This window comes from Dendrobates tinctorius, unplaced genomic scaffold (assembly GCF_039654945.1).
Source record: "Dendrobates tinctorius isolate UK_male_01 unplaced genomic scaffold, ASM3965494v1 ptg000015l, whole genome shotgun sequence".
Lineage (NCBI taxonomy): Eukaryota > Metazoa > Chordata > Amphibia > Anura > Dendrobatidae > Dendrobates > Dendrobates tinctorius.
The window spans coordinates 47,519,454-47,543,114 of record NW_027361683.1 but is presented as its reverse complement, the minus strand read 5'-3'; the positions used below and the strand labels follow the sequence as shown (position 1 = coordinate 47,543,114).

The window sequence follows — 23,661 nt, the reverse complement described above, 5'->3', positions numbered from 1 at the left end:
CTCCATCAGGACGAGGAAGTCACCCTCGTCGCCTGCAAGGTCACCTGCGAGGTCTTTTTTTTACCCCGATCGGCACTTGCTGAAGCTAGGCATGGGCTTGAAAGTCTTATGGACCTGTGGGGGACATATCATTGCACTACAAAGGTGTCCGACGAAGGCCCAGAGAGTACCGTCAGGAGGACACACACTGCCCAGGCAGAGTGCGTCGAACTTAAAAGGAACGCAGCCCTTCCTGATCCGGCAACCCTATTAATGCCGCCCAGTTCCCTCGAACAGAAGTCTAACCTGAAGGCCAGAGGAACTCTACACCTCAAGCCTGAGCTTGAGAAGTACCGTTGCTGTGGCCAAGTAGCCTGATGAGAGGGCGTCACGAAAGAAGAGTCCGAGGCGGACGAAAGAAAGTGAATTTAGAATGACGGAGAGTGGACCGTTAATCCACAGGAAGTGCACCACAGCTGCTACACACTGTGTAAGACCCCAGGAGTGGTTGAGAGTCTGAAGAGAAAGACATCAACTAAAAGGGAAGATGAGCCCGTTCGTGCAAAAGTAGACATCGCCAAAGCCCTGAAGACTCAGGACCTGGATAAGAGCTTCATTGAACCAGGAAAAAATCCTGCGATTCACAGAACGTAAATGTTGAACGAAGAAATTTCCTTCCTGAAAAAAACAAGGATGGACTCAATCCTAGATCTCTAAACGTCATGCTGAGGAAGAGGCACAGAAGAAACAACGAGTCTGAGCTTGAGGAAGGGGAGCGCTTGTCCTTCCGGTGAGCTGCTTAATAATTTGGCCTATTGGAGCTATACGGAAGGAACGGAAAGTTGGTGAGGGACCTTGATGGGCATAATTCCACTCGGGAACAGAAAGCCAAATGGACCCTTAGATGGGAACGATTAGGCGAAAACCCATGTCTCCCTGCAAGAAAATTTTTTGGACAGTAAGGACGGTCAAATTTTCCGACCGGTCACCAGAAAGAATACTCTGAGCAAAATAGGCACGCGTCTATAGAACTTCGCAACACGAGAGGGTGCTAAGGCAGGACACGCTATAGCAGCAGGTGCTTTGAAGGTTGATCCAGTTAACTACTGTGTGAATTCGACGTTGGTATCCCTGAGTGCAGAACGTCTGGACGAGGAAAGGTCGTAGCAGAGAACTTGGAACCGGAGGGTTTGTAGTCGCAGAAGTAGTCTAATTTGTGAAGCGCTCAGGAGAAAAAGATATACCGAGGCGCCACATTGTTTGGAAACGGCTGAAGTCCGTTCCATGAGAATATGACAAGCTGTGAGAGCAGGCCCTGAGAACCTGCTAAAGAACCGAACACTGAAAACGTACTGAATGGATCTAATCGCTGCAATGTAGGCACAGGTTGGCTTTGAAGACACAACTGATTGCTCGATTAAGCAGGTAGACTGAAAGCTACTGGATGACCTTTTAGACTGAGATCAAGAGGAAGATAAACCCCACATACAGGGATGAGGGTGAATCTGAAAAAAATTAGTCCAGCTGGACTTATAAAAACGAATAGTCGAGCCACGGCAAAAACATGAAGTATGTCAACTGCAAAGAAAGTTGGCTCTAGGTAGACCATAAAGACCCCAGAAAGACAACTAGGCTGATGAAAAGAAGGTTAATCCTTATGACGATGTAAACGGCCGAATCCATCCTGGACCCTCTGGAGCATGGGGGGGATTGCAGTGTGTAGATCCACGTGCCTAAGTCTATGACCACACGCGCCCGAAGAACACAGTGAGAAAATTACAACTCTAGCTGAAATAAGAAACCTGTTATCACCATACTCATCCTTAGATCCAAGACTGGAGCAGCTGTCTACCCTGGTCGATACTTGCGCAGAGTGAGATCCCACTCCTGTCAGAGGTGAGATACTTGTCCCAGTCATGGTCAGAAGTCACATCTGTGATCCGCTGGAGGCTTTATCCGGTGTCTGTAAGAAAGAATAGGTAAGATCCGACAAATAAGGAGCTTAGGTATTGTGGTAGCTCGAAGGTCCTTAGGACATACTAGAACCTATAATCTACTATTAGCCAAACCTTAATGATAGGCGTAACCCACCGGGCAGCAATGCTAGCCTGCGGACGGTACTGAAAACTGAACAGAAGGTGGGACAAAACTCTTGTGGAGTAACTCACCTCAAGGGTCCAGAACATGCTACAGTAAATCTCGACCATCCGTACCTCATACGAGAGTGTCTGACCTACCTGAAGGTGTAGTATACAGTTATGTTGCTACGGAGATCCGCCCTGTGGTACAGAGATCCCCTCCGTTTGGACATGGTAGCCTTTTACATTTAACAGTTAACAAACCACAGATGTTATTGACTAAGAAATAAGCAGCTGAAAGATGTCTTAGACTCACATGAAAGAGGCTTGGAATCGCAGCTGCAGCCCGCTGGAGGTAATAAATGCCGTCACCTCATCCAGAGTGGTGATTATACGGGAGTTAGGCAGACGCTGCAAAGGACCCTGAGGAACGTAAGAGAGGGCTCTCCTGACTCATCTGACAATGGGACAGTAGAGCCGGGCCGGTATAGTCGCTGGACCTCGGATACGGTTGAGTTACCGGAAAGATGGCGTATTGACTAAACCTGTCTGGTAGAGGACTATCCAAGTGCTCGACAAGAGATAGAATACTGCTGCAACAGGACGCGAGGAACTTGAATACGAGGGCGTATGACTCACCTGAACACCAGTACCACTGAAGAAGTCAACGCCAGAACACGTCTCCACAGCAATGCAGTCATTTCAAAACACAGTACCTGGCAGGTGTTGCATCGGAAGCCTGGATAGCGGATATAATATAGCCCTGTGAACAAATCAGCGTGGATAGGACCCAGAGAAGGATACAGGAGACGGCCGCTTCTGTGTCGCGGTGCGGTCTAGGCCTGGATACCTGACGACATTAGGCAGCATAACGGCTTCTGTGTTGTGGTCTGGGTCTGGATACCTGGTGACATTAAGTAGAATAACGGCTTCACAGGTAGTAAGCCGTACCACGTCTGTATTAAAGTATATTGTGACCAGTCAATTCTTTTGACAGTAGAAGCTAGACACTAGAGGCTGAGTGGTAGGAGATTACTATTACGCCAGTGAATGTTATGCATGACCCCAGACCTGCGAGCACAGGCCGATCTCCCATTCGGGTCTCAGCCCAGGCTCAAGCTGCTTAGCGGTCGCCACCTGACGAATGCGGTGACGCTCAGCCTAGAATGGCCGGTGGCTCTACATTACAATTGCGCTAGGGCTGCACGGCTCTAGAGTACTACCGGCTGTAGGTCACTATTACCCCAGTGACCACACGACGCCAGGTACTATTACGTTAGCGACTGTACGGCTCTGGAGCACTGTTCTGTTGGTGAACGCACGTTTCCAGAGCACCATAATGCCAGTGACTGCCCGGCTATACTACTATTGATAGCACGGCTAGGAGTACTTATTACACTAAAGACTGCACTGCTTACATGAGAGACTGCACCGCTATAGCACAATTCCCATCAGTTTACCTAGGAAATTTGGACTCAATGCCCCATCATTGGACCTGCGGATAGTGAGGCCATTTAATATAAGTGGAATATGCTCCGCACTGTACCTGTCTAGGCCGAGTAGATGGGCAGGAAACGGCTGGACCTGCCCGGTGAAGACACTAACCGGGTCCCAATCTGGGAGAAAACAACCACCCCTTAAGCGGTGCCGGAGGTTGGGGGACTGAGTAAGTGGAGGCAGCCTGGAGGAGCAGGGCAGAAAAGCGCGCGCTTTTACTGAGGGGCCGAGGGAGGAGGAATGAGTGGAAATAATCACACTGTTAGAAGGCCCAAGATGGCACAGTCCGAACACAATAGGCAGGCTAGGAGGAATGGGTGGAGCCGTGCGCCGCCTCAGGGACGCAAACCTAGAGGGAGAGCGCGGTGGGAGGGCCCAAAACAGGCAGGAGAGAAGCCCGCCTGAGGAAGAAGGCGGGGGGCGTGGCCGCGACGCCGTGCAAGGCCCAAGTTGAAGCCGGGGCCTGAAGTAGATTCGGCGGCCACCGGGGAGCGCGGGGCGGCGTGGAGCAACGCTGCCCTGCCGCTGCGACCATCCCCAATGAATCCCTGCCTGCAGCCCGGCTGCCGAGATGAAGTGAGATAAGTGCAGCTGGGCGGGGAGGAGAGGGGGAGGCTGCTAAGAGAATCCTTGGGAGACATACCCTCAGGGGTCCCGGTAGAGGGAGAGGCTGCTGATAGAAGCCTTGGGAGACATACCACTCCGGGGTCCCGGTAGAGGAAGAGGCTGCTGAGAGAAGCCTTAGTCCCATACTTACCCTGTTCCTGTCTTCTGCATGCAAAAACCTGTGGAGGAAGATTGGTACCTTCATCATGCATGTAGAGGGATGTCCGCGTCTCTGCTAGACAGACAGGCTCTGGTGGGCGAATGGGTGGGAGACGGGAGACGAGGACCTCTGGAACGCCTGACACGCATCCGTGCTCGGGGCTTTGGGTCCTGCTGTGGAGAGCTATGAGGATACGGGGTGGCAGTACATGCCGTACTCAGTCTCTTTGTGGGACTACAGATGTGACCACTCTCTCTGTATCCCTCTGAAAATCTGAAAAGAAACGACGCACACCGAGGTAGATATGGGTCTAATGAAAGACCCGTGTCCACCTCCTACTGACACTAAGCTAAACTGAACATCCTACTTCCTGTCGGTGGGGTGTACACTGCGGAGGAGGAGCTAACTTTTCTACATAGTGTCAGCCTCCTAGTGGCAGCAGCATACACCCCATGGTTTCTGTGTCCCCCAACGAGGCGATAGAGAAACCTCGGTTGATGAAATCCGTCTTGTGGTTGTTGTTTAATCTTTATTTGCAGTTTTCAGTTAATGATATGCTCGTGCTCCGGGGCTTAAAGATTAAACAACCACAAGACGGATTTCATCATCCCAGTTATCACTGTAATCAGAATAACGGCGCTGACCTGACACTGTAGGTTAATGAGCACAATCCTGCTGACAGGTTCCCTTTAATAATCGCAAGAACAGAAATATTACAAAATAACACAAAAGTTCCAAAATATGCCCATATATAATCCAAATCACATACTTAACATGGAATTCTGTGAGTGGAAGATTGTTCTCCTCTTTCCCAATCTCATGGTCCCACCCATCTGGCCTGGGTTGTGTTCAGGCATGTCAATGACCTGCAGAAGAGTAAGAGGAGTATTAGGAGGAGAGAAGTTTATTAAAGAACTAATACTGTGTAGTGTTACAGAGTAACAGAATAGGCAGCAAGTTCACAGTTGTTTTATTCAACAAGTCCTCGTTTAATCCCATCTCGACAGGCGCCGCTGCGTTCCTGAAAAAGTCGTAGATGTACGGCGCAGCCATTTCCGTTCACCATGCTGAATCATGCAATGACAGAGTTAAGATGGTGGCTGTCCTTGACAGCAGGCCATCCCTGCACGTCACCACGGGGGGTCTGTACCACCTCCTAAATCTGCGATCAAAGTGATTGGCTGGTCAGAATTGATCAGCCAATTACAGCAATGTTGCAATAAAGACGAAAAAAACCCCAAAACGTGACATGCTTTGATTGGTGCGGTCGAAAGGCCGCACCATTCACAAAGGGCGGAGAAATTGTGACGTCCCCTCTCTCAATTAACCTTTTTGGTGCCGATTGGCTGGTTACTGCCCAATCTAAAATAGCGATCACCACTCTACACGCCATCTTTACCTCAGAATTTAAAAAAATAAATAAATAAATAAAAAAAATAAATAAATAAATGGCCCATTAGTCAAGAAAATACTATTCACCAGAGGAGGCATACGCTTTCCAGGCCTCAAACACAGATTCAGCCAGTGAGGAAGATCTCAAATTCCTCTATTAATCCTCCTCATCTAGTGAGGAAAAAGGGGAAACCAGCTTTGGGGCAAAGGGGTTATTCACTAATTGCAGATTCAGAAAATAGGGATTTTTGTGTACTCACCGTAAAATCCTTTTCTCCGAGCCAATCATTGGGGGACACAGTCAGTGGAGGTGTTATGCTGCTTGCCACTAGGAGGACACTAAGAACACAGAAAAAAAGTCAGCTCCTCCCCTGCAGTATACACCCTCTCACTGGCTGAGATTTCTCCAGTTCGGTGAAAAAGCAGTAGGAGCATTAAGCAAATAACCATAACTATGTCAAAACGAAGAATGCTACAGTGAGCCAACAGGCTAATTAGGGTGGGTGCTGTGTCCCCCTATGATTGGCTCGGAGAAAAGGATTTTACGGTGAGTACACAAAAACCCCTATTTCTCCTACGCCTCATTGGGGGACACAGACAGTGGGACGTCCTAAAATACAACTGCTAATACCCCATGTACCACTGACTCAACACTGGTACTGCCGATTGCAGGATGCATCTGCCAAGAGCTGCATCCGCAGAGGCCTGAGAATGAACTTGGTAATGTTTTGTAAAAGTATGCAGGCTGGACCAAGTCGCAGCCTTGCAGACCGGTTCTGCCGAGGCCTAGTGCCGAATGGCCCAAGAGACCCCAACTGAGCGGGTAGAGTGCGCCTTAATCCCTGCTGGGACAGGCGCATTCCTGACAGTAGGATTCCTGAATAGCCAAGCGAATCCACCTGGCTAGCGTTGCTTTTGAAGCGGCTAGACCCTTCCTATGCCCTTCTGGAAGTATGAACAGGGCATCGGACTTGTGGAAGGGAGCCGTCCGCGAGATGTACCGTCTCAGAGCCCTAACCACATCCAGGGTGTGGAGGGCCTTCTCAATGAGATGGACAGGTGCCAGACAAAAAGAGGGCAAAACAATTTCCTCACTGAGATGGAAAGAGGATACGACTTTGGGCAGGAAGGACAGGGACGTCCTGATGAAAATTCAGGAACGGAGGACGGCAGGACAGGGCCGCCAATTCCGAAACTCGTCTGATTGACGCAATTGCCACTAGGAAGACCACCTTCCAAGAAAGAATAGTTAGTGGTACGTCCTGCAGCGGTTCGAAAGGAGCCTCCTGTAAGGCCCCGAGAACCAAGTTAAGGTTCCATGACCCTTTATAGGGAGGCGCTACATGAGAAACTCCCTGAATGAACATCTTGACCTGAGTTTGGTGGCAATTTTGCGTTGTAATAGCACTGACAAGGCTGAAATTTGGCCCTTGAGCGAGCTAAGTGAGAGGCCTGACATTAAACCTGACTGAAGGAATTCCAACATGGCAGGAATGGAAAACTCTAGAGGGGAGGGATCGACCATGATCCTTGCACCACGAAAAGAAGGTTTTCCAGGTGCTGTGATAAATGTGCATGGACACTGGCTTCCTAGCATTAATCATGGTGGAAATCACATCGTGAGAAAACCCAGCCTGTGCTAGAATCCAGGATTCAACGGCCACACCGTCAAAGACAGGGCCCCGGAGTTCTGGTGGTAAATCGGGCCCTGAGAGAGTAGATCCATGCGATCTGGAAATCGCCAAGGGACGACGGCGAATAGTACTGCGTATCATGCCCGGCGCGGCCAATTTGGCACGACTAGGATCACTGGTACTCCCTCTGGTCTGATCTTCTTGATGACCCTCGGGAGCAAGGGAAGAGGGGGAAAAACGTAAGGGAGCTGGAACCGGTGCCACGGCAGAACTAGGGCGTCCGCTCCGATGGCGTATGGATCGCACGATCGGGCAATGACCCAAGGAACCTTGTTGTTTAGTCTTGAGGCCATGAGATCCACGTCCAGTGTTCCCCAACGACAGGAAATCTGCTGAAAGACTTCCGGATGAAGAGACCACTCTCCCGAGGTAAGGCCTTGGCGACTGAGAAAGTCTGCCGCCCAATTCTCTATGCCCGGGATGTGGATCGCTGAGATGGGCGAATGGTTGGTCTCGGCCCAATGGAGGATGTGACTCACTTCGTGCATTGCCATCCTGCTCCGAACCCCCTTGACGGTTGATATACGCTACCGCCGTGGCGTTGTCGGATTGATCCTGATGGGGTGAAGTGCGAGGAGATGGTGGAAACTCAGTAGAGCTAATCTAATCGATCGTATCTCCAAATAGCTTAGTTACTCACCGATAACGTTGTTTCTCGGAACCCATTACAGTACCACGGAGAGAGGGGGTCCGTCCATCAAGGACAGGAACCTACAGATAAAAAGGGGGCACCTCTCCTCCGCCCCCAGTTGGTTACAGAGCATCAGAGGGTCTCCTGGTTAGTTAACAACAAAAGTACGGTATATACATAACGTTATAATATTGCATATTATGGAGAAGCCCCGTGTCTAACAAAAAACACTACACACATTAAACCGTGCTCACCGCACACGTGAAGGGGGGGGGGGGGAATAAGCGGGTGCTGTCATGGGTTCCGAGAAACACCGTTATCGGTGAGTAACTAAGCTATTCTCTCTCACCCATGACAGCACCACGGAGAGAATTTCAGAGATTGGTAGCTTAGGGAGGGACCACCGCCTGAAGGACCCTTCTCCCGAAGGTCAGGTCAGACGTAGAGGCTAGATCTAGGCGATAGTGCTTGAAAAAGGTAGAAGGTGTTGACCAGGTGGCCGCCTTACAGATCAGCTCTATTGATACCGCTGATCTTTCTGCCCATGAGGTCGCCATTGCTCTTGTAGAGTGGGCTTTTAAACCTTCCGGGATGGTATTCCCACTGGATGAGTACGCCAGGGCAATCGCATCCCTTATCCACCTTGCTAAGGTACTCTTGGATGCCTTGAGCCCCTTCCGAGGTCCCTGGAAACACACAAAGAGAGACACTTCCTTCCTACATCCCTTGGTGGCCTCTAGGTACTGAAATAGGCACCTCTTCACATCTAGAGTGTGAAATTTTTCCTCTCCCCTATTCCTAGGGTTTGGGCAGAAGGAAGGAAGGACTACCTCTTGTGACCTATGAAAGTGTGTTGACACCTTAGGTAGGTATGCTGGGTCAGGTCTTAATATGACTATCGTCCAGGATTTTAGTGAATGGGGGTATCGCTGACAAGGCTTGAATGTCACTCACTCTGCGAGCGGATGTTAGGGCCACTAATAGTATCGTTTTTAATGATAAGGTTTTCAGGGGAGCTGACTGAATGGGCTCGAATGGGGGTCCTGTTAGGGCAGACAATACTAGGTTTAGATCCCATGATGGTATCTTCTGGGTGGTTATTGGTCTAGACCTGGCTGCGGCCCTCATAAATCGTGCTACCCAAGGGTCGCCTGCCACATCCTGATTATAAAGGGCGCCTAGAGCCGCTACCTGTACCTTCAGTGTATTAGTCGCCAGCCCCTGTTCTAACCCCTTTTGCAGGATTTCAAGGATTTTATCAACTTGTATTCCATCCTGAACCCTTTCCCCGGAGCTGGATAGAAATTTCCTCCAAGTTCTACCATAGGCCCTGGTTGTGATCGGTTTCCTACTTTTCTGTAGCGTGGAAACCAGATTTTCCGAGAACCCTTTCCCCCTCAGCAGTGCCCTTTCAAATTCCATGCTGTTAAATGGAGGTTCGCTGCTCGAGGGTGTAGCACGGGACCTTGAGACAGAAGGTCGGGGACATCATTGAACCCAGGGGTCGGTTACTGACATCATTCTCAGCCATGAAAACCAAGTTCTTTTTGGCCAAAAGGGGGCTATCAATATCATTCGTGCCCTGTCTTCTCTGACTTTCCTTATTACTGCCGGGATGAGAATGGTCGGCGGGAAGGCATACATTAGGCTCTGTGTCCACGGAAGCATAAACGCATCCAGGGTCCGAGGATTCCCCTTGGGATCTAGGGAACAAAATGCTTCCTCTTTTTTGTTTTTGTGGTCGGCAAACAAATATATGTCTGGAGTTCCCCACATTTTTACAATCTTCTGAAAAATGGACTGTTTTAGAACCCACTCCCCTTGATGTAGCTGGGTGCGACTTAGAAAGTCTGCTGTCTGGTTCTCTGCTCCCCGTATGTGTAGTGCCGATAGGGATAGTAGGTTTTCCTCGGCTAGAGTGAATGTTTCGGAGGATGTGTTCATTAGTGTTCTGGACTTGGTTCCCCCCTGGCTGATTTATGTAGGCCACCGTCACTCGATTGTCCGAGAATATGCGGACATGATGGCCTCTTAATACTGGTAAAAAGTGTTTTAGGGCGAAACCTACTGCCAGCAGTTTTTGGTTTGAGGAGGCTTTTAGTTCCTGACCTCCCCATTCCCCCTGAGCCACCCTGTTGCTCATGTGTGCTCCCCATCCCGTGGGACTGGCATCTGTGGTGATTATGTGTGTGATTTTTATCACCCAGGGAATCCCTTTGGACAGGTTGTCTCTGTTCCCCCACCAAGCTAGGGAACGAATAGTTTCTGAGTTTAGTGTAACATAGCCTTCCAAGTGACCTCCTGATACCGACTGGTTGCTCAACACATCCCATTGGAGATCTCTCGTGTGTATCTGCGCCCACTGGACCGCCGGCAAGCATGCGGAGAAGGACCCTAACAGAGACATTGCTTTTCTTAGTGTCATGGAAGGGTTCTGCGTTGCTCTTGCTACCATGTGAGCGATCCTCTCCTTTTTGTGGTCTGGCAGGTAACACTCCTGGGTGTTTGAATTTAGTGTCAGGCCTAGGAACTCCTGGACTTTCCTGGGCTCCAGCCTTGATTTTTTTAGGTTTAGGAGCCATCCGAGGTTTTTTAGAGTGCCAAGCACTCTGTCCCTCTGTTCCCTGCATCTTTGGGCTGAGTTGCTCACTATTAAAAAGTTGTCCAGATATGGGACTATGAGAACATCTTGTTCTCTCAGGTGAGCCATCATCTCTGCCACTAGTTTCGGGAAGACTAGCGGGGCTACCGAGATCCCAAATGGCAGGGCCCTGTACTGGAATTCCCTTATTTTGCCTGCTATAGAGACCGCCAGTCTGAGGTATTGTCTGGAGTCTTTGTGGATGGGGACATGATAGTAGGCATCGCTGAGGTCTAATACCACCATAAAGCAATGTGGAAAGAGAATTTTGATGGTCGACTTGATCGACTCCATTTTGAATTTTTCGTTTTTGACGTAATCGTTCAATCTTTTTAAATTTATAATTGTCCGGAAGGTACCATCCGGTTTGGTTATTAGGAAGAGAGGCGAGTAGAATCCTCTGCCTTTCTCCCACGTGGGAAACTCCTGGAGGACCTTTTTGTTCAACAGGCTTAGGACCTCTTTTTCGAGGGCTTCTTGTTTTTTTTTTTTTGATGATCTTAGTGGGGGTCACTATATATTTTTGAGGTGGGAGAGAGCGCGAAAGTCTATCCTTAACCCTGATCTTATCAGATTTAGTAACCAAGGGTTGTTCGATATTTTCTTCCAGGCTGGGAGAAAAAAGCTTAGCCTGGTTACCACCCTGGGCAAACAGTCACTTGGAGAGCTTTTTGTCCCAGGACGAATTACTAAAGAAGAACCCCCTGTCCCTCCTTCTGTCGTCCCATTTCTGTTCTCTCGGGGGTCTCCTCTGAAAGAATTTTTTGTTACGAAAGGACCGTTTAAAGCCTGTGGGGCCTATCGGGCCTAGATTTGGGGATCCTTTCTTTTTGTCTCCCACCTTTTCGAGGAGGTCATCCAAAGTCTCTCCAAACAAGAATTTCCCTTCGCAAGGGACGGCGCATAATTTCATTTTAGTTTGTAAATCTCCAGGCCAACATTTTAGCCACAGCGTTCTTCGGGCTGCGTTTGACAGGGCTGCCGTTTTGGATGACAACCTTACCGAATCAGCCGAAGAGTCAGCTAAGAAGGCCGCTGCACCCCTTATCATAGGAATGGATTCTAGGATCTTTTCCCTGGGTGTACCTTCCCTTAGCTGCTTCTCTAGTCGGTCTACCCACACCATGAGGGCTCTGGAGGTACAGGTTGCCGCTACGGCTGGCCTAATATTTCCTCCTGCTGATTCCCAGGTGCCCTTGACTAGGGTATCCGCCTTTTTGTCTAATGGGTCCTTCAGCGTACCCATATCCTCAAAAGGGGAGTGCAAATTTCTTTGAAGCCTTGGCGACCGCCACATCTAGCTTGGGGGTTTATCCCAGGACGTGGATGCTTCCTCATCAAACGGGTATTTCCTTTTAAGAGAGGGAACCGTGGAGTTCTTCCTATCTGGTCTCTCCCATTCTTTGTTTATGAGGCCCTGTACGTTCTCATTTAATGGAAACACTCTCCGTCTCTTTTGGCCCAGTCCCCCGAACATTATGTCCTGGACTGATCTATCGGGCCGGGGATCTTCCACCCCCATGGTAGACCTTACTGCCTTTACTAATGCATCAACCTCATCCAGGGGGAAACAATGGCGACCCTCTGTTTCCTCATTAGAGGATGACGAGTCGGTGTTTGAAGTATGGGAGGTAATTTCCCCTGATGTTGAGATCTCCGACTGGGATTCTATTACAGTGTTCCCCTTTCTTCCCTTCCGTTTTATGGATGAAAGGGCATTCTGAAACTCCGAACGGATTACTGCTCTTAGATCTGAGGCGTAATCCGGGGTTTCGTCACAGAGAACTTCCTGTATGCAGGAGTCGCAGAGTTTTTTAACCCAGGAAGCTGGTAACGGGCTTTTACAGGTGGGGGATTCCCTGTTCTTAGTTTTTTCTTTCTTCTTTCCCTAATAAGGGAAAGAAGTCTATTATAATGGGGAACATTCACGTAGATCACTTACCCCCTATGCGCGGTTGCAGGTACCGGTTCTGGAGGTGGATCCAAATCCCTCACTGGGCGATCCACGGCAGGTGACTTGCTCCTTGCAGTCGATTTGCTCCGCTGCGTGGAGTGACTACTGGACCGGCTCTCACGCCCGTCCTTATCTTTTTGCCGGCGATGGTGGTGTTGCCTATGTTGCTGCTGCTGTTTAGGCTGCTGTATTGGCTGCTGCTCGTGCTGGTCGCTGTCCTCCATGTTCACAGGACGCTTCCAGCATGGAGCTGCTCCAGCGCTCCCCTTTTAAGTTTCCCGGCGATGATGTCACCTGCTTCTCCCGGCCTGCACCGCTGTGCCCCGGGGAGCGCGCACCGCGGGGACCCGGAAGTCGTCGCTTCATTTCCGGGGCAGCGCCATCTTGGTACACCTCTGTACCACGGCGCTTCCCGCGCGTGCCAGCGTCTCCCAGCCCTATTCTCTCCGGAGCGGCGGCTCGGTCCTCCCCCGCCCGCTCACCCTGAACAGCCCATCAGCTGCAGCGGTGGCAGCTTCAGGAACCGACCCCACCGCGACAGGGGCCTCCCCGCTGCCGGACTGGGAACGGGGCGGCCCTGGACTCTTCTTCCATCTCCGGTAAGCTGCTGCCGCTGCTTTTAGTTCCACGGGTCACCCGTCAAGGACAGGAACCCAACTGGGGGTGGAGGAGAGGTGCCGCCTTTTTATCTGTAGGTTTCTGTCCTTGATGGGCGTACCCCCTCTCTCCGTGGTGCTGTCATGGGTGAGAGAGAAATGTTGATGGGGAGACGTGACTCCTGAATTGTCCCAACGAACCTGTGCCGTCTGGTGACGAAACACTGTACCCCAGCCCAGAAGACTTGCATCGGTGGTCACTACCAGCCATCGTACTGGGAGAAAAGACCTTCCTTGACTTAGGGAGCATTTCAGTGTCCACCACTTGAGGGTCTGTCTGCCCCGCAGGGGCAGAAGGAACCGACGGTCCAGGGAGAACGGGTTCTTGTTCCAAGTCGACAGCAAGGCTTGTTGCAAAGGGCGGAGATGGAATTATGCGAATGGTACCGCTTCCATTGCTGCCACCATCTCTCCAAGAACTCTCATGCTGAAACGAATAGAATGAGAAACCGGACGGGAAAGAGTCTGCGCCGCCTGTTGCAAAGCTCGGGCCTTTTTTTTTATTTCCATAAATGTGTTTATTAAACTTTTCAAAATAAGGTACAACAATCCAGAAAGATGACATACATATGAATACATCAGAATATACAGACAGGTAAGATACAACATTGTGAGGGACAAAACAAGCTTGCAATCCTAGATCTCTCAAAATCAGACAAGTCATGTCCATTCACATTTTAGTAACCTTTGGACTAATCATTCTAAGATTGTGTAGGAAAAAGGCAGATATAGAGAAATAAAGTCAAGAAGAGGGAAAGAGAAGAGAGAAAGTGGGTAAGAAATGGGGGAAGGGGAGGGGGAACTAAACCAACCTCGGTGCTCGGGCCTTTTCTGCAGGGAGAATGACCAACCCGTGGGAAGTGTCCAAGACCATTCCCAAAAAGGAAATCTGCTGGGCCAGTGTTGGGGAAGACTTTTCTAAGTTTATCTTCCAATCCAGGCGAGAAAGAGTATTTACTGTGATATCCACGGATTCCTTGCAGGCTAGAAGGGACGGACCCTTGATCAGCAGATCGTCCAGATATGGGAGCACCACCACTCCCCGAGCGTGAAGAATGGCCATGACAGCTGCAATGACCTTGGTAAAGACCCTGGAGGTGGTGGCGAGTCCGAAGGGCAAGGCAACGAACTGAAAGTGTTCCTCGCGAATTGCAAAGAGCAGGAACTGCTGGTGGGACGGGCAAATCGGCATGTGAAGGTAAGCATCTTTGATGTCGATGGATGCTTGGAACTCTCCTTTTTCCATGGAGGCGACAACTGATCGGAGGAATTCCATTCGAAATTGCCGTACCCTGGCATCGTTCCATCCTTCCTTGGAACCACAAAAAGGTTTGAATAAAAACCCTTGAACCTTTCGTCTTGAGGGATCGGAGTGATGACTCCATCCCTTTGCAGAGCATGAACGGCCCGAAAGAAGGCTGTTGTCTTTTCCTTGGGAGGAGAGGACCGGAAGAAACGTGTCGGAGGGAGAGACGCAAATTCTATTTTGTATCCGAAGGACACCAGCAACCTGACCCACTCGTCGTGAACGACTGCGAGCCAGGTCTGACTGAATGAAAGTAGACGACCGCCTACTTTGTCGGTGTCCACCGGATACCGCAACAAGTCATTATGTAGAGGATCTATGGGATCTGGCTTCTCTAGATCCAGATGCCCCTGGCCTGGGCATTCAAGATCGGATAGGCTTGTATGAGACCTGGTGATCTCTGTCTCCACATGGGGCCCGACTTGGTCAGGAAGAGAAGGTTGAGGAGGACCAATTGGAATTGTTGCGAAAAGGTCGAAAACGAGCTGGCTGTTGATTCCGAAATGGCCGGACAGCCTTTTGTTGGGGAAGGAATTTACTTTTTCCCCCTGGTAGAGTCCAAAATAAGCTGGTCCAGTTTCTCTCCAAATAGGCGACCCGCTTGATAGGGCAGGGAAGTTAAATGATTTTTTGGAAGTGGAGTCTGCCTGCCTGTCACGGAGCCATAAGGCTCTTCTAATGGAGATTGCATTAGCGGCTGCCTGAGCAGCGCAATTGGCGGCATCTAAAGAAGCGTCCACTACAAAGTCCCCTGCGTGAATTATCTGCCTGGCGACACTGGTTGCCTCCGGATTAAGAGTGCTACCTTGGAAGGCAGTAATTAAGACTTTTGCCCAAGCGGCCATTGCCTTAGCCACCCAAGTCGCCGCGAAAGATGGAAAAAGTGCCGCTCCTGAAGCTTCAAAAACTGAACGAGCGAGGTAGTCAATTTGACAATCGTAGGGGTTTCTGACAGAAGAGCCCTCAGAATCGGATAGCAGCGTTTTAGAAGCGAGACGCGAAACAGGAGGGTCCACCGAAGAGGACTGTAACCAATCCTTCATTAGATCTGCAGCAAAAGGGTATTTAGTCTCGGTAGGCTTTTGCCCTGTAAACCTCTTATGTGGTCGGTCCCTATGTCTTTGGACAATGTCGTTAAACTCCGGATGGCTGATGTCATCTCAGGTCCTTTGCGCAAAGCATTACTGAGACTGGAAGATGCCGGGAGCGCCGCAGAGCAGATCAGGGGCCGTCGGAAGGTGAGAACAACAATATTTAATTTTTTTATTATTATAACATCCTATTACATTTCCAAGCGATGCCAATCGCTTGGAATGCGCAAGCATTCCGCAAGTGAACGCTTGCAAAATGCTTGTTTTCCGCAGGAAAAACGCATGCGAGTTCGTATGCGTTTTACCCACGGCGGGAGTGTGGAAATGTTGTGGAAATTTCTGCAACGTGGGTACATAGCCCTAAAGCTGTAATTTCCACAATGCCCCCTCTGCAACTCCTCCTATCTAGTTTCCTCACATCCTTTCTTGTGGTGAGTGCCATCTTTGCAACATATGCATCAGGACTGTAGATAGAATTCTCCTGTTACCTGTATCCTAAACCTTCCATGTTCTACCTCATCTTCCCTGACTTCTTACCTCATGTCATCAAGATACTGTGAATAAAACCCGTTAAAATTCAGCACTCCATCATCCTTCTGGATTTACCACATGCAGTCGGTCAAGCATAGGAGGAAAGGTAGAGTGTAACATTTTCTGCCACTGCTTGCACAGATCCGTGCTCACATCCCTCAAACACATCTCACATAAGGTACGTGCATTGGTGGCAGAATAGTATCATAACTCGCTTCAGCTGTCCTCAGCTCAATAGTGACTACTCACTTCACCTTGACTCCATATTATGTCTAATATACAACAGATGCAAAATCTTCATTGTCCATACATGAACAATACAAAATAGAGTAGTAGAACTGGTCTAGATACAGGTCATCATTAGTAACGATAGACCATGTGTCTAATGTGTAGAATGTATATCTAACATGTCATGAATCATGGGTTTGCACATCAGTCACCCCCACCAAGATGCTATCATTTCCAGTGGAGGTCAAATGTAAACAGTATTGGAATGCCGCGGAATACTACAGATTAGCAGAAAATACAAGCTAAAGGAGCTGGCCTGCAGCACAGTGCAGCAGCCACTACACAGCAGTTGACAGTTCCTTAACTTCAATTATTTCAATGCCCAAAGTTATCTAATCAATTAACTAATAATCTTTATTTTTATATAGTGCTAACATATTCCGCAGCGCTTTACAGTTTGCACACATTATCATCACTGTCCCCAATGGGGCTCACAATCTAAATTCCCTATCATGTCTTTTGGAATGGTATTGAAAATGAAAAAAATGTGCAACATCCCTTTAAACTTAGAATCAAAAAAATGGCAGCTGTTTGGATCTGTAAAGACATGATAAAAGAAGAACAATATAGATAGGAGTGTGAGACTTCATACTTACTACTGGATGACTGGTTTGGGGACTAAACTCCGTGGAATTTGCATCTGTTATGAAAATGTATTAAGAATATATTCTTAATTAGAGAAAATTGTATCCGCATAATTTTATAAATTCACACCAAAATAATTATTCTATAGCAAGACTAGCTCTTTCAAAGACAAGTCCAGTAATATCTTTGCCTAAGACAGTCAGTTGCTGAATAATCAGCATTTTAATTAATATTCCAATGAGGCTGTAGACCTGAAGCCTCTGTCACTCCGGCTCTATTCCCCACCTCCTGCTTGACTGATGGCTACTTTGCTTGAATTCATACAGCATAAAGGTGGTCAGTCAAGCAGGAGGAGGAAACACTGGGAGGGGAATAGAGTGTGAGTGATTCAAGCTCCAGATCTACAGTCTCATTAACAAAGTGCTACATGTGCATATAAACATTTTGGGAGAGAAATCTTGTTAACAGATTCCCTAAAAAATAGCTCCCCCATTTAAATGACAACAATATTATAAAATATTATTAGTGATGAGCCAACGTCCTCTGCTAAAGTGTTATCCGAGCATGCTCGAGTGGCGAGTGTCTTCAGCATGCTCAAAAAAATATTCACGAGTCCCTGCGGCTGCTAGGCAATCTCGGCATGTGTTATGCATGTCTAACAGCCGTGAGACATCCTGGCGTGGGGATTCGAACATATTTTTCGAGCACGCCGAAGACACTGTAAGCACATTAGCATGCTTGGATAACATCACTAATGATTATGGCTCACACACAGTATATTACTTTATGTTTGGCAATAACATTACCTTTCCATCCTAATATTTCTCTGGCAAATTCCACAACAGCCAACTGCATCCCCAGGCACACTCCTACAAGTAAACATCATACCATTACACCACAGATACAATAATTGGTTGGTAATTGCTGGTTGTCAGGATCTCTCACCCAAAAATGGCTTTTTCTGTTTGCGTGCCCAAGATATTGCCTGGATTTTGCCCTCTGTTCCTCTAACACCAAATCCTCCAGGAACTAGTACACCGCTAAGAGAGAAACCAGATTAGATTAAAAAGATTTCATATGTCACTAGATTATGTTCAAACTGGTGGGATAAACAAGCAGATCATCCATAATGGCATCTAATTAAAAAAAACCAAAAACCTAGGATCTGAAAAGGCTACCACTTATGTTTGAATTAATGGAAAGGGGCATTGGGTATGATGCCACTATTAAGTTACAGTACATCAAGTAGCAACAAAACAATATGCACATGGAACATGACGCACGTTGTAGAAAAACAAAAGTGCAATTCGTTTGCAAGAAAACTTGGGAAAACAACCTATTACTTTCTAGTAAGAGGCAAAATACACATCAGTGTTACTTACTCTGAACTGCAGAGCTTCTGCCAGGCTTCATGGTACCGCACAGGCTCCTGCTGCAGAGTGCTCGGCTCCAAATCAGCTGAGTCTATGTACTGCACACACACACACACGAAAAAGAAACAAGGAGACTTAGCACAAAAACCTGCATTGTGCTGGGAGCGGGTTTTGTGTTGGGCAAGATGGAGTTAACCCCTTAACGACCAAGCCATTTTGTAGGTTAATGACCAGGCCTTAATTTTGAAATCGGACCACTGTCACTTTATGTGGTTATAACTCTGGAACGCTTCCACGGATTCCGCTGATTCTGACAATGTTTTTTCATGACATATTGTACTTCATGTTAGTGGTAAAATTCCATTGATATAACTTGCGTTTATTTATGAAAAAAAATGGAAATATGGCGAAAATTTTTAAAATTTTGCAATTTTTGAAACTTAATCTGTATGCCCTTAAATCAGAGAGATGTCACAAAAAAAATAGTTTATAAAATAAAACATTTCCCACATGTCTACTTTACATCAGCACAATTTTGGAACCAAAGTTTTTTTTTTGTTAGGAAGTTATAAGGGTTAAAAGTTGACTAGAGATCTCATTTTTACAACAAAATTTACAAAACCATTTTTTTTTTTTTTTTTTTTTTAGGGACATCACATCACATTTGAAGTAATTTTGAGGGGTCAATATGACAGAAAATACCCAAAAGTGACACCATTCTAAAAACTACACCCCTCAAGGTACTCAAAACCACATTCAAGAAGTTTATTAACCCTGTAGGTACTTCACAAGAATTAAGCAAATGTGGAAGGAAAAAATTAACATTTAACTTTTTTTCCCCAAAATTTTCTTTGGACACAATTTTTTTTTATTTTGTGAAGGGTTTCAGAAGAAAATGAACCACAATATTTGTTCTGCAATTTCTCCTGAGTACACTGATGCCCCATGTGTGAAGGAAGACCGATCTTTAGGTGCACGGCAGTGGTCAGAAGGGAAGGAGCATCATTTGAGATTTTTAATGTCAAATTGGCTGGAATTGAGAGCGGACGCCATGTCACGCTTGGAGAGGCCCTGATGTACCTAAACAGTGCAAATCCCCCATAAGTGACCCCATTTTGGAAACTAGACCCCCCAAGGAATTTATATAAATGTGTGGTGAGCACTCTGAACCCCCAAGGGCTTCACAGAAGGTTATAACGTAGAGCCAGAAAATTAAAAAATCATTTTTTCCACAAAAATGATCTTTTCATCCCCAATTTTTAATTTTCCCAAGGGTAAAAGAACCCCAAAAGTTGTTGTGAAATTTGTCCCGAGTATACTGATACCCCATATGTGGGGGTAAACCACTATTTGGGAGCATGGCAGAGCACGGGAGGGAAGCCGTGCCATTTGACGTTTTTGGCTGGAATTGAGATCGAACACCATGTTGCGTTTGGAGAGCCCCTGATGTGCCTAAACAGTGGAAACCCCCCACAAGTGACCCCTTTTCGGAAACTAGACCCCCCCAAGGAACTTATCTACATGTGTGGTGAGAGCTCTGAAACCTTAGGGGCTTCACAGAAGTTTATAACCGAGCAGGAAAATTAAAAACAAAAAAAAAAAAAAACATTTTTTCCACAAAAATGATCTTTTCATCCCCAATTTTTATTTTCCCAAGGGTAAAAGGACCCCAAAAGTTATTGTGCAATTCGTCCTGAGTACACAGATACCCCATATGTGGGGGTAAACCACTGTGTAGGTGCATGGCAGAGCTCAAAAGGGAAGGAGCGCCGTTTGACTTTTTCAACGCAAAATTGGCTGGAATTGAGATCGGACGCCATGTCACGTTTGGAGAGATCTTGATGTGCCTAAACAATGGAAACCCCCACAAGTGACCCCATTTTGGAAACTAGACGCCCAAGGAGATTATCTAGATGTGTGGTGAGCACTTTGAACCCCCAAGTGCGTCACAAAAGTTTATAAAGTAGAGCCGTGAAAATAAAATAATCATTTTTTTTCCACAAAAATGATCTTTTTGCCCACAAATTTTTATTTTCACAAGGGTAACAGGAGAAATAGGACCCCAAAAGTTGTTGTCCAATTTGTCCCGAGTACGCAGATACCCCATATGTGGGGATAAACCACTGTGATCGCCTTACTGTGATCATTGGGAGGCAGAATGCACAAATCCACAAAAGGTGAAGAATAGGTTTTATTTTTTACGCCATTCCTCGTGCGTTATTAGTGATTAGGCGACTTTATTCCTCGGGTCGGTGCGGTTACAGCGATACCAGATTTATATACTTTTTTCATGTTTAGCTTCTGTCACACACTAAAAGACGCTTTTTTTTGTAAGAATTTTTTGTAAGAAATTTTTGCATCGCCGTATTTTGAAAGCTATAATTTCTCCGTATTCCGGCACACAGTCATGTGCGGGTTTGTTTTTTGCGGGACGAGCTGACGTTTTTATTGGTACCATTTTCGGGCACAAAGTTTTTTGATCACATTCTATTCCGATTTTTGTGGAGGCAGAATGAACAAAAACTAGCAATTCAGGAATTTTTTTTTTCTCCATTCAGTTTGTGGTAAAATTAGTATGTCAGCTTTATTCTTTGGGTCACTACAATTACAGCGATACCTCATTTATATCTTTTATGTTTTGGTGTTTTTTTACTCAAAAATTTTATAGAAAAATTATTTTTGCATCACTTTATTCTGCGAGCTATAACTTATTTTTTGGCTGATGGAGCTGTATGGTGGCTCGTTTTTTGCAGGACAAGATGACGTTTTCAGCGGTACCTTGTTTATGTATATCCGTCTTTTTGATCGCGTGTTATTGCACTTTTTCCAACCGGTATGATGATACCGGTTGGAAAAAGTATAATTTGCTTCTTTTTTGAGTTTTTTTTTTTTTTTTTTTACGGCGTTCACTGAAGGGATTAACTAGGGTGACGCTTTTATAGATGGGATTTTTACAGACATGTGTCGGCACTGAACTAAAATTGCGTGTTTACATGCAGTGACAATTCAAAGGCAGGATGTGCACAGTCCGTCCTGGTGCGGGAAGTTACATCCTGCCATGACGAACTGTGCATGTCCATAGACATTAAGGAGTTAAGCCATTTTTACCAGCGTGCATGTGGAGTTAAGGGAAGAAATGGCTCATATGAGAAGGAAGAAGAATTCTCAGATAAAATATAAGTTTCTTATATTCGCTTGCACGATTAAATTGATGTAAAAGGTGCTGGAAGTACAGTTCACTTTTAAGCGCCCCTAACTACAAGACAGAACTCGCCAAAGCCAGAAGAATCACACCTTCAGATCAACAAAGTGTAGGAGGGCCACCAAATAGCCTGCAGGTAGTCAGACGAGCCAAGCAAGAGGCCATCTGCTCAGACTGTACAAAAGAAAAAAATGGTTTAACATTGAATGGAATATGTCAGCAGGATTTCATCCTCCCTAAACTATTTATATGCTTTATATGTGTATGTTTTCTTTCATAGACAAGTCCAGTAATACCTTTGCATGACCAGTCTGTTCATCTGTTAGTGAGAAATCAGCATTTGAAAGTGATAAGAAAATGAGGCTGTAGATCTGAAGCCTCTGTCACTGCAGGTAGATCTGAAGCCTGTCACTGAGGCGCTATTCCCTGCCCAGCACCACCTGTTCCTGCCTCACTGACAGCCTCTATGCTGTGTGACTCCATGCACAGGAGCGGTCAGTCAAGCAGGAGGCGGAGGCGCTGAGCGGGGAATAGACCTGCAGTGACACAGGGCTTCAGATCTACCTGCAGTGACACAGGGCTTCAGATCTACCTGCAGTGACACAGGGCTTCAGATCTACAGCCTCATTTGCCTATCAATTTGAATGTTGATTTTTCAGTAATAGAACGGGACTGGTCATATAGAGGCACTGCTGGACTAGTCTTTGGAAGACCAAATGCACACAAATTGTTTGGTGGGATGAAATCTTTTTCTTCCTTTTAAAGGGTTTTTTCCAAGTTATGGTAAATGCTACACAGAAGGAGCATTACTTTAAAAACATAGCTGTTACCACTAAGTTGAGCAACGGCTGCAGGTGTCACCTGTGATATACAGGCGGTAACTGCTGCAGACAATGAAAAAATGAGGAATCAACAGGGTCACATAGTTAGAACTAAGGCCACGTTCAGTATTTTACATCAGTATGTATCGCCAGTGGGTGATAAATACAGAAGTGGTCACAGGATTCTATGATACCTTTCCTCCGATTGTCCCACTTCTGGTTTTGGCTTACAGTCTGCAGGCAGGATAGTAGAGAGCAGGAGGAGCTGATCATATTGACATACAATATTGAGGGAAATGTTTCAGTTAGGCCAAGTTCACATTAGCGCTTGAGTCAGCAGCGTATCATTCGCATGCAAAACACGTTTAAGCAGCGTCTTTTTATGCGCATCATCTTATGCATGACGGAAAAAAAAAATGCTGCGTGTGCATGGGTTTTTGCATGCATTTGGGTTGTTTATGCGCATGCGATTGATATGACATCAGACAAAAATGTGCGTCTCATGGGATGTATATATATTTTGAAGAATGCATGCGTATAGAACGCATGCATACGCATGTCCTTGCGTACCAATGCATTCCCCATAGATAATGCGTTTTTTTGATGCACTCATCCGCATGCCTGCGCATATTTGACGGATTTTTGACGCCTCAAAAAATGCAACATGTTGCGTTCACCGAGTCCTGCCGCATGTCCCTGTGTCCCTCAAAACGATCCCTAGACATTTTAAAGCTGTTCACCAATGTGACAGCACCCTTCTTAGGGTTCGGGGGATCGATGCCCTGGATATTAACATCAGTGGAAGTAATTTATCTAAACGCCTTGGTCAGTTGGAATCCCGTTGGATTTGGACTCTGGAGACTATTCAACCTTTGGGACTTAATGAAAACATACGTTTTACGCCATTCATATAGTCACTAGTGCACTGTGTTATGATGATATTCCACATATATTGTTTTTAGTTGATTTTAATTATTTCCTTTTTTCTTCTATTATTTAGTTGCGTGTGTTGTTATACATACCGTTCTTTTTCCGGATTTACGGAGGACCACCAGTGCTGCAATGGACTATACTTCATATGCGTCTGCTTCATGTGTTTTCGTTCTGCGCATTTGTTTGGGGGATATGATGTCATATTTATTGACCTCTTTTGAGTGTCTTATCTCTATAATGGAT

At 46.8% G+C, this 23,661-nt stretch overlaps 1 protein-coding gene across 2 annotated transcripts in view; it reads right to left on the bottom strand.

Annotated features, from left to right (window-relative positions):
- CTPS1 (CTP synthase 1) overlaps window positions 1-23,661 on the bottom strand; it is a 114,119-nt gene that overhangs the window by 42,113 nt on the left and 48,345 nt on the right. For both annotated transcript variants that reach the window (XM_073564152.1, XM_073564153.1), the window contains exons 10-14: window positions 18,472-18,560; window positions 18,035-18,129; window positions 17,896-17,958; window positions 17,101-17,144; window positions 5,090-5,186 (exon numbers count right to left, since the gene is read on the bottom strand). In XM_073564152.1, the coding sequence (XP_073420253.1) occupies window positions 5,090-5,186; window positions 17,101-17,144; window positions 17,896-17,958; window positions 18,035-18,129; window positions 18,472-18,560 (388 nt within the window). The remainder of the gene's footprint in view (window positions 1-5,089; window positions 5,187-17,100; window positions 17,145-17,895; window positions 17,959-18,034; window positions 18,130-18,471; window positions 18,561-23,661) is intronic.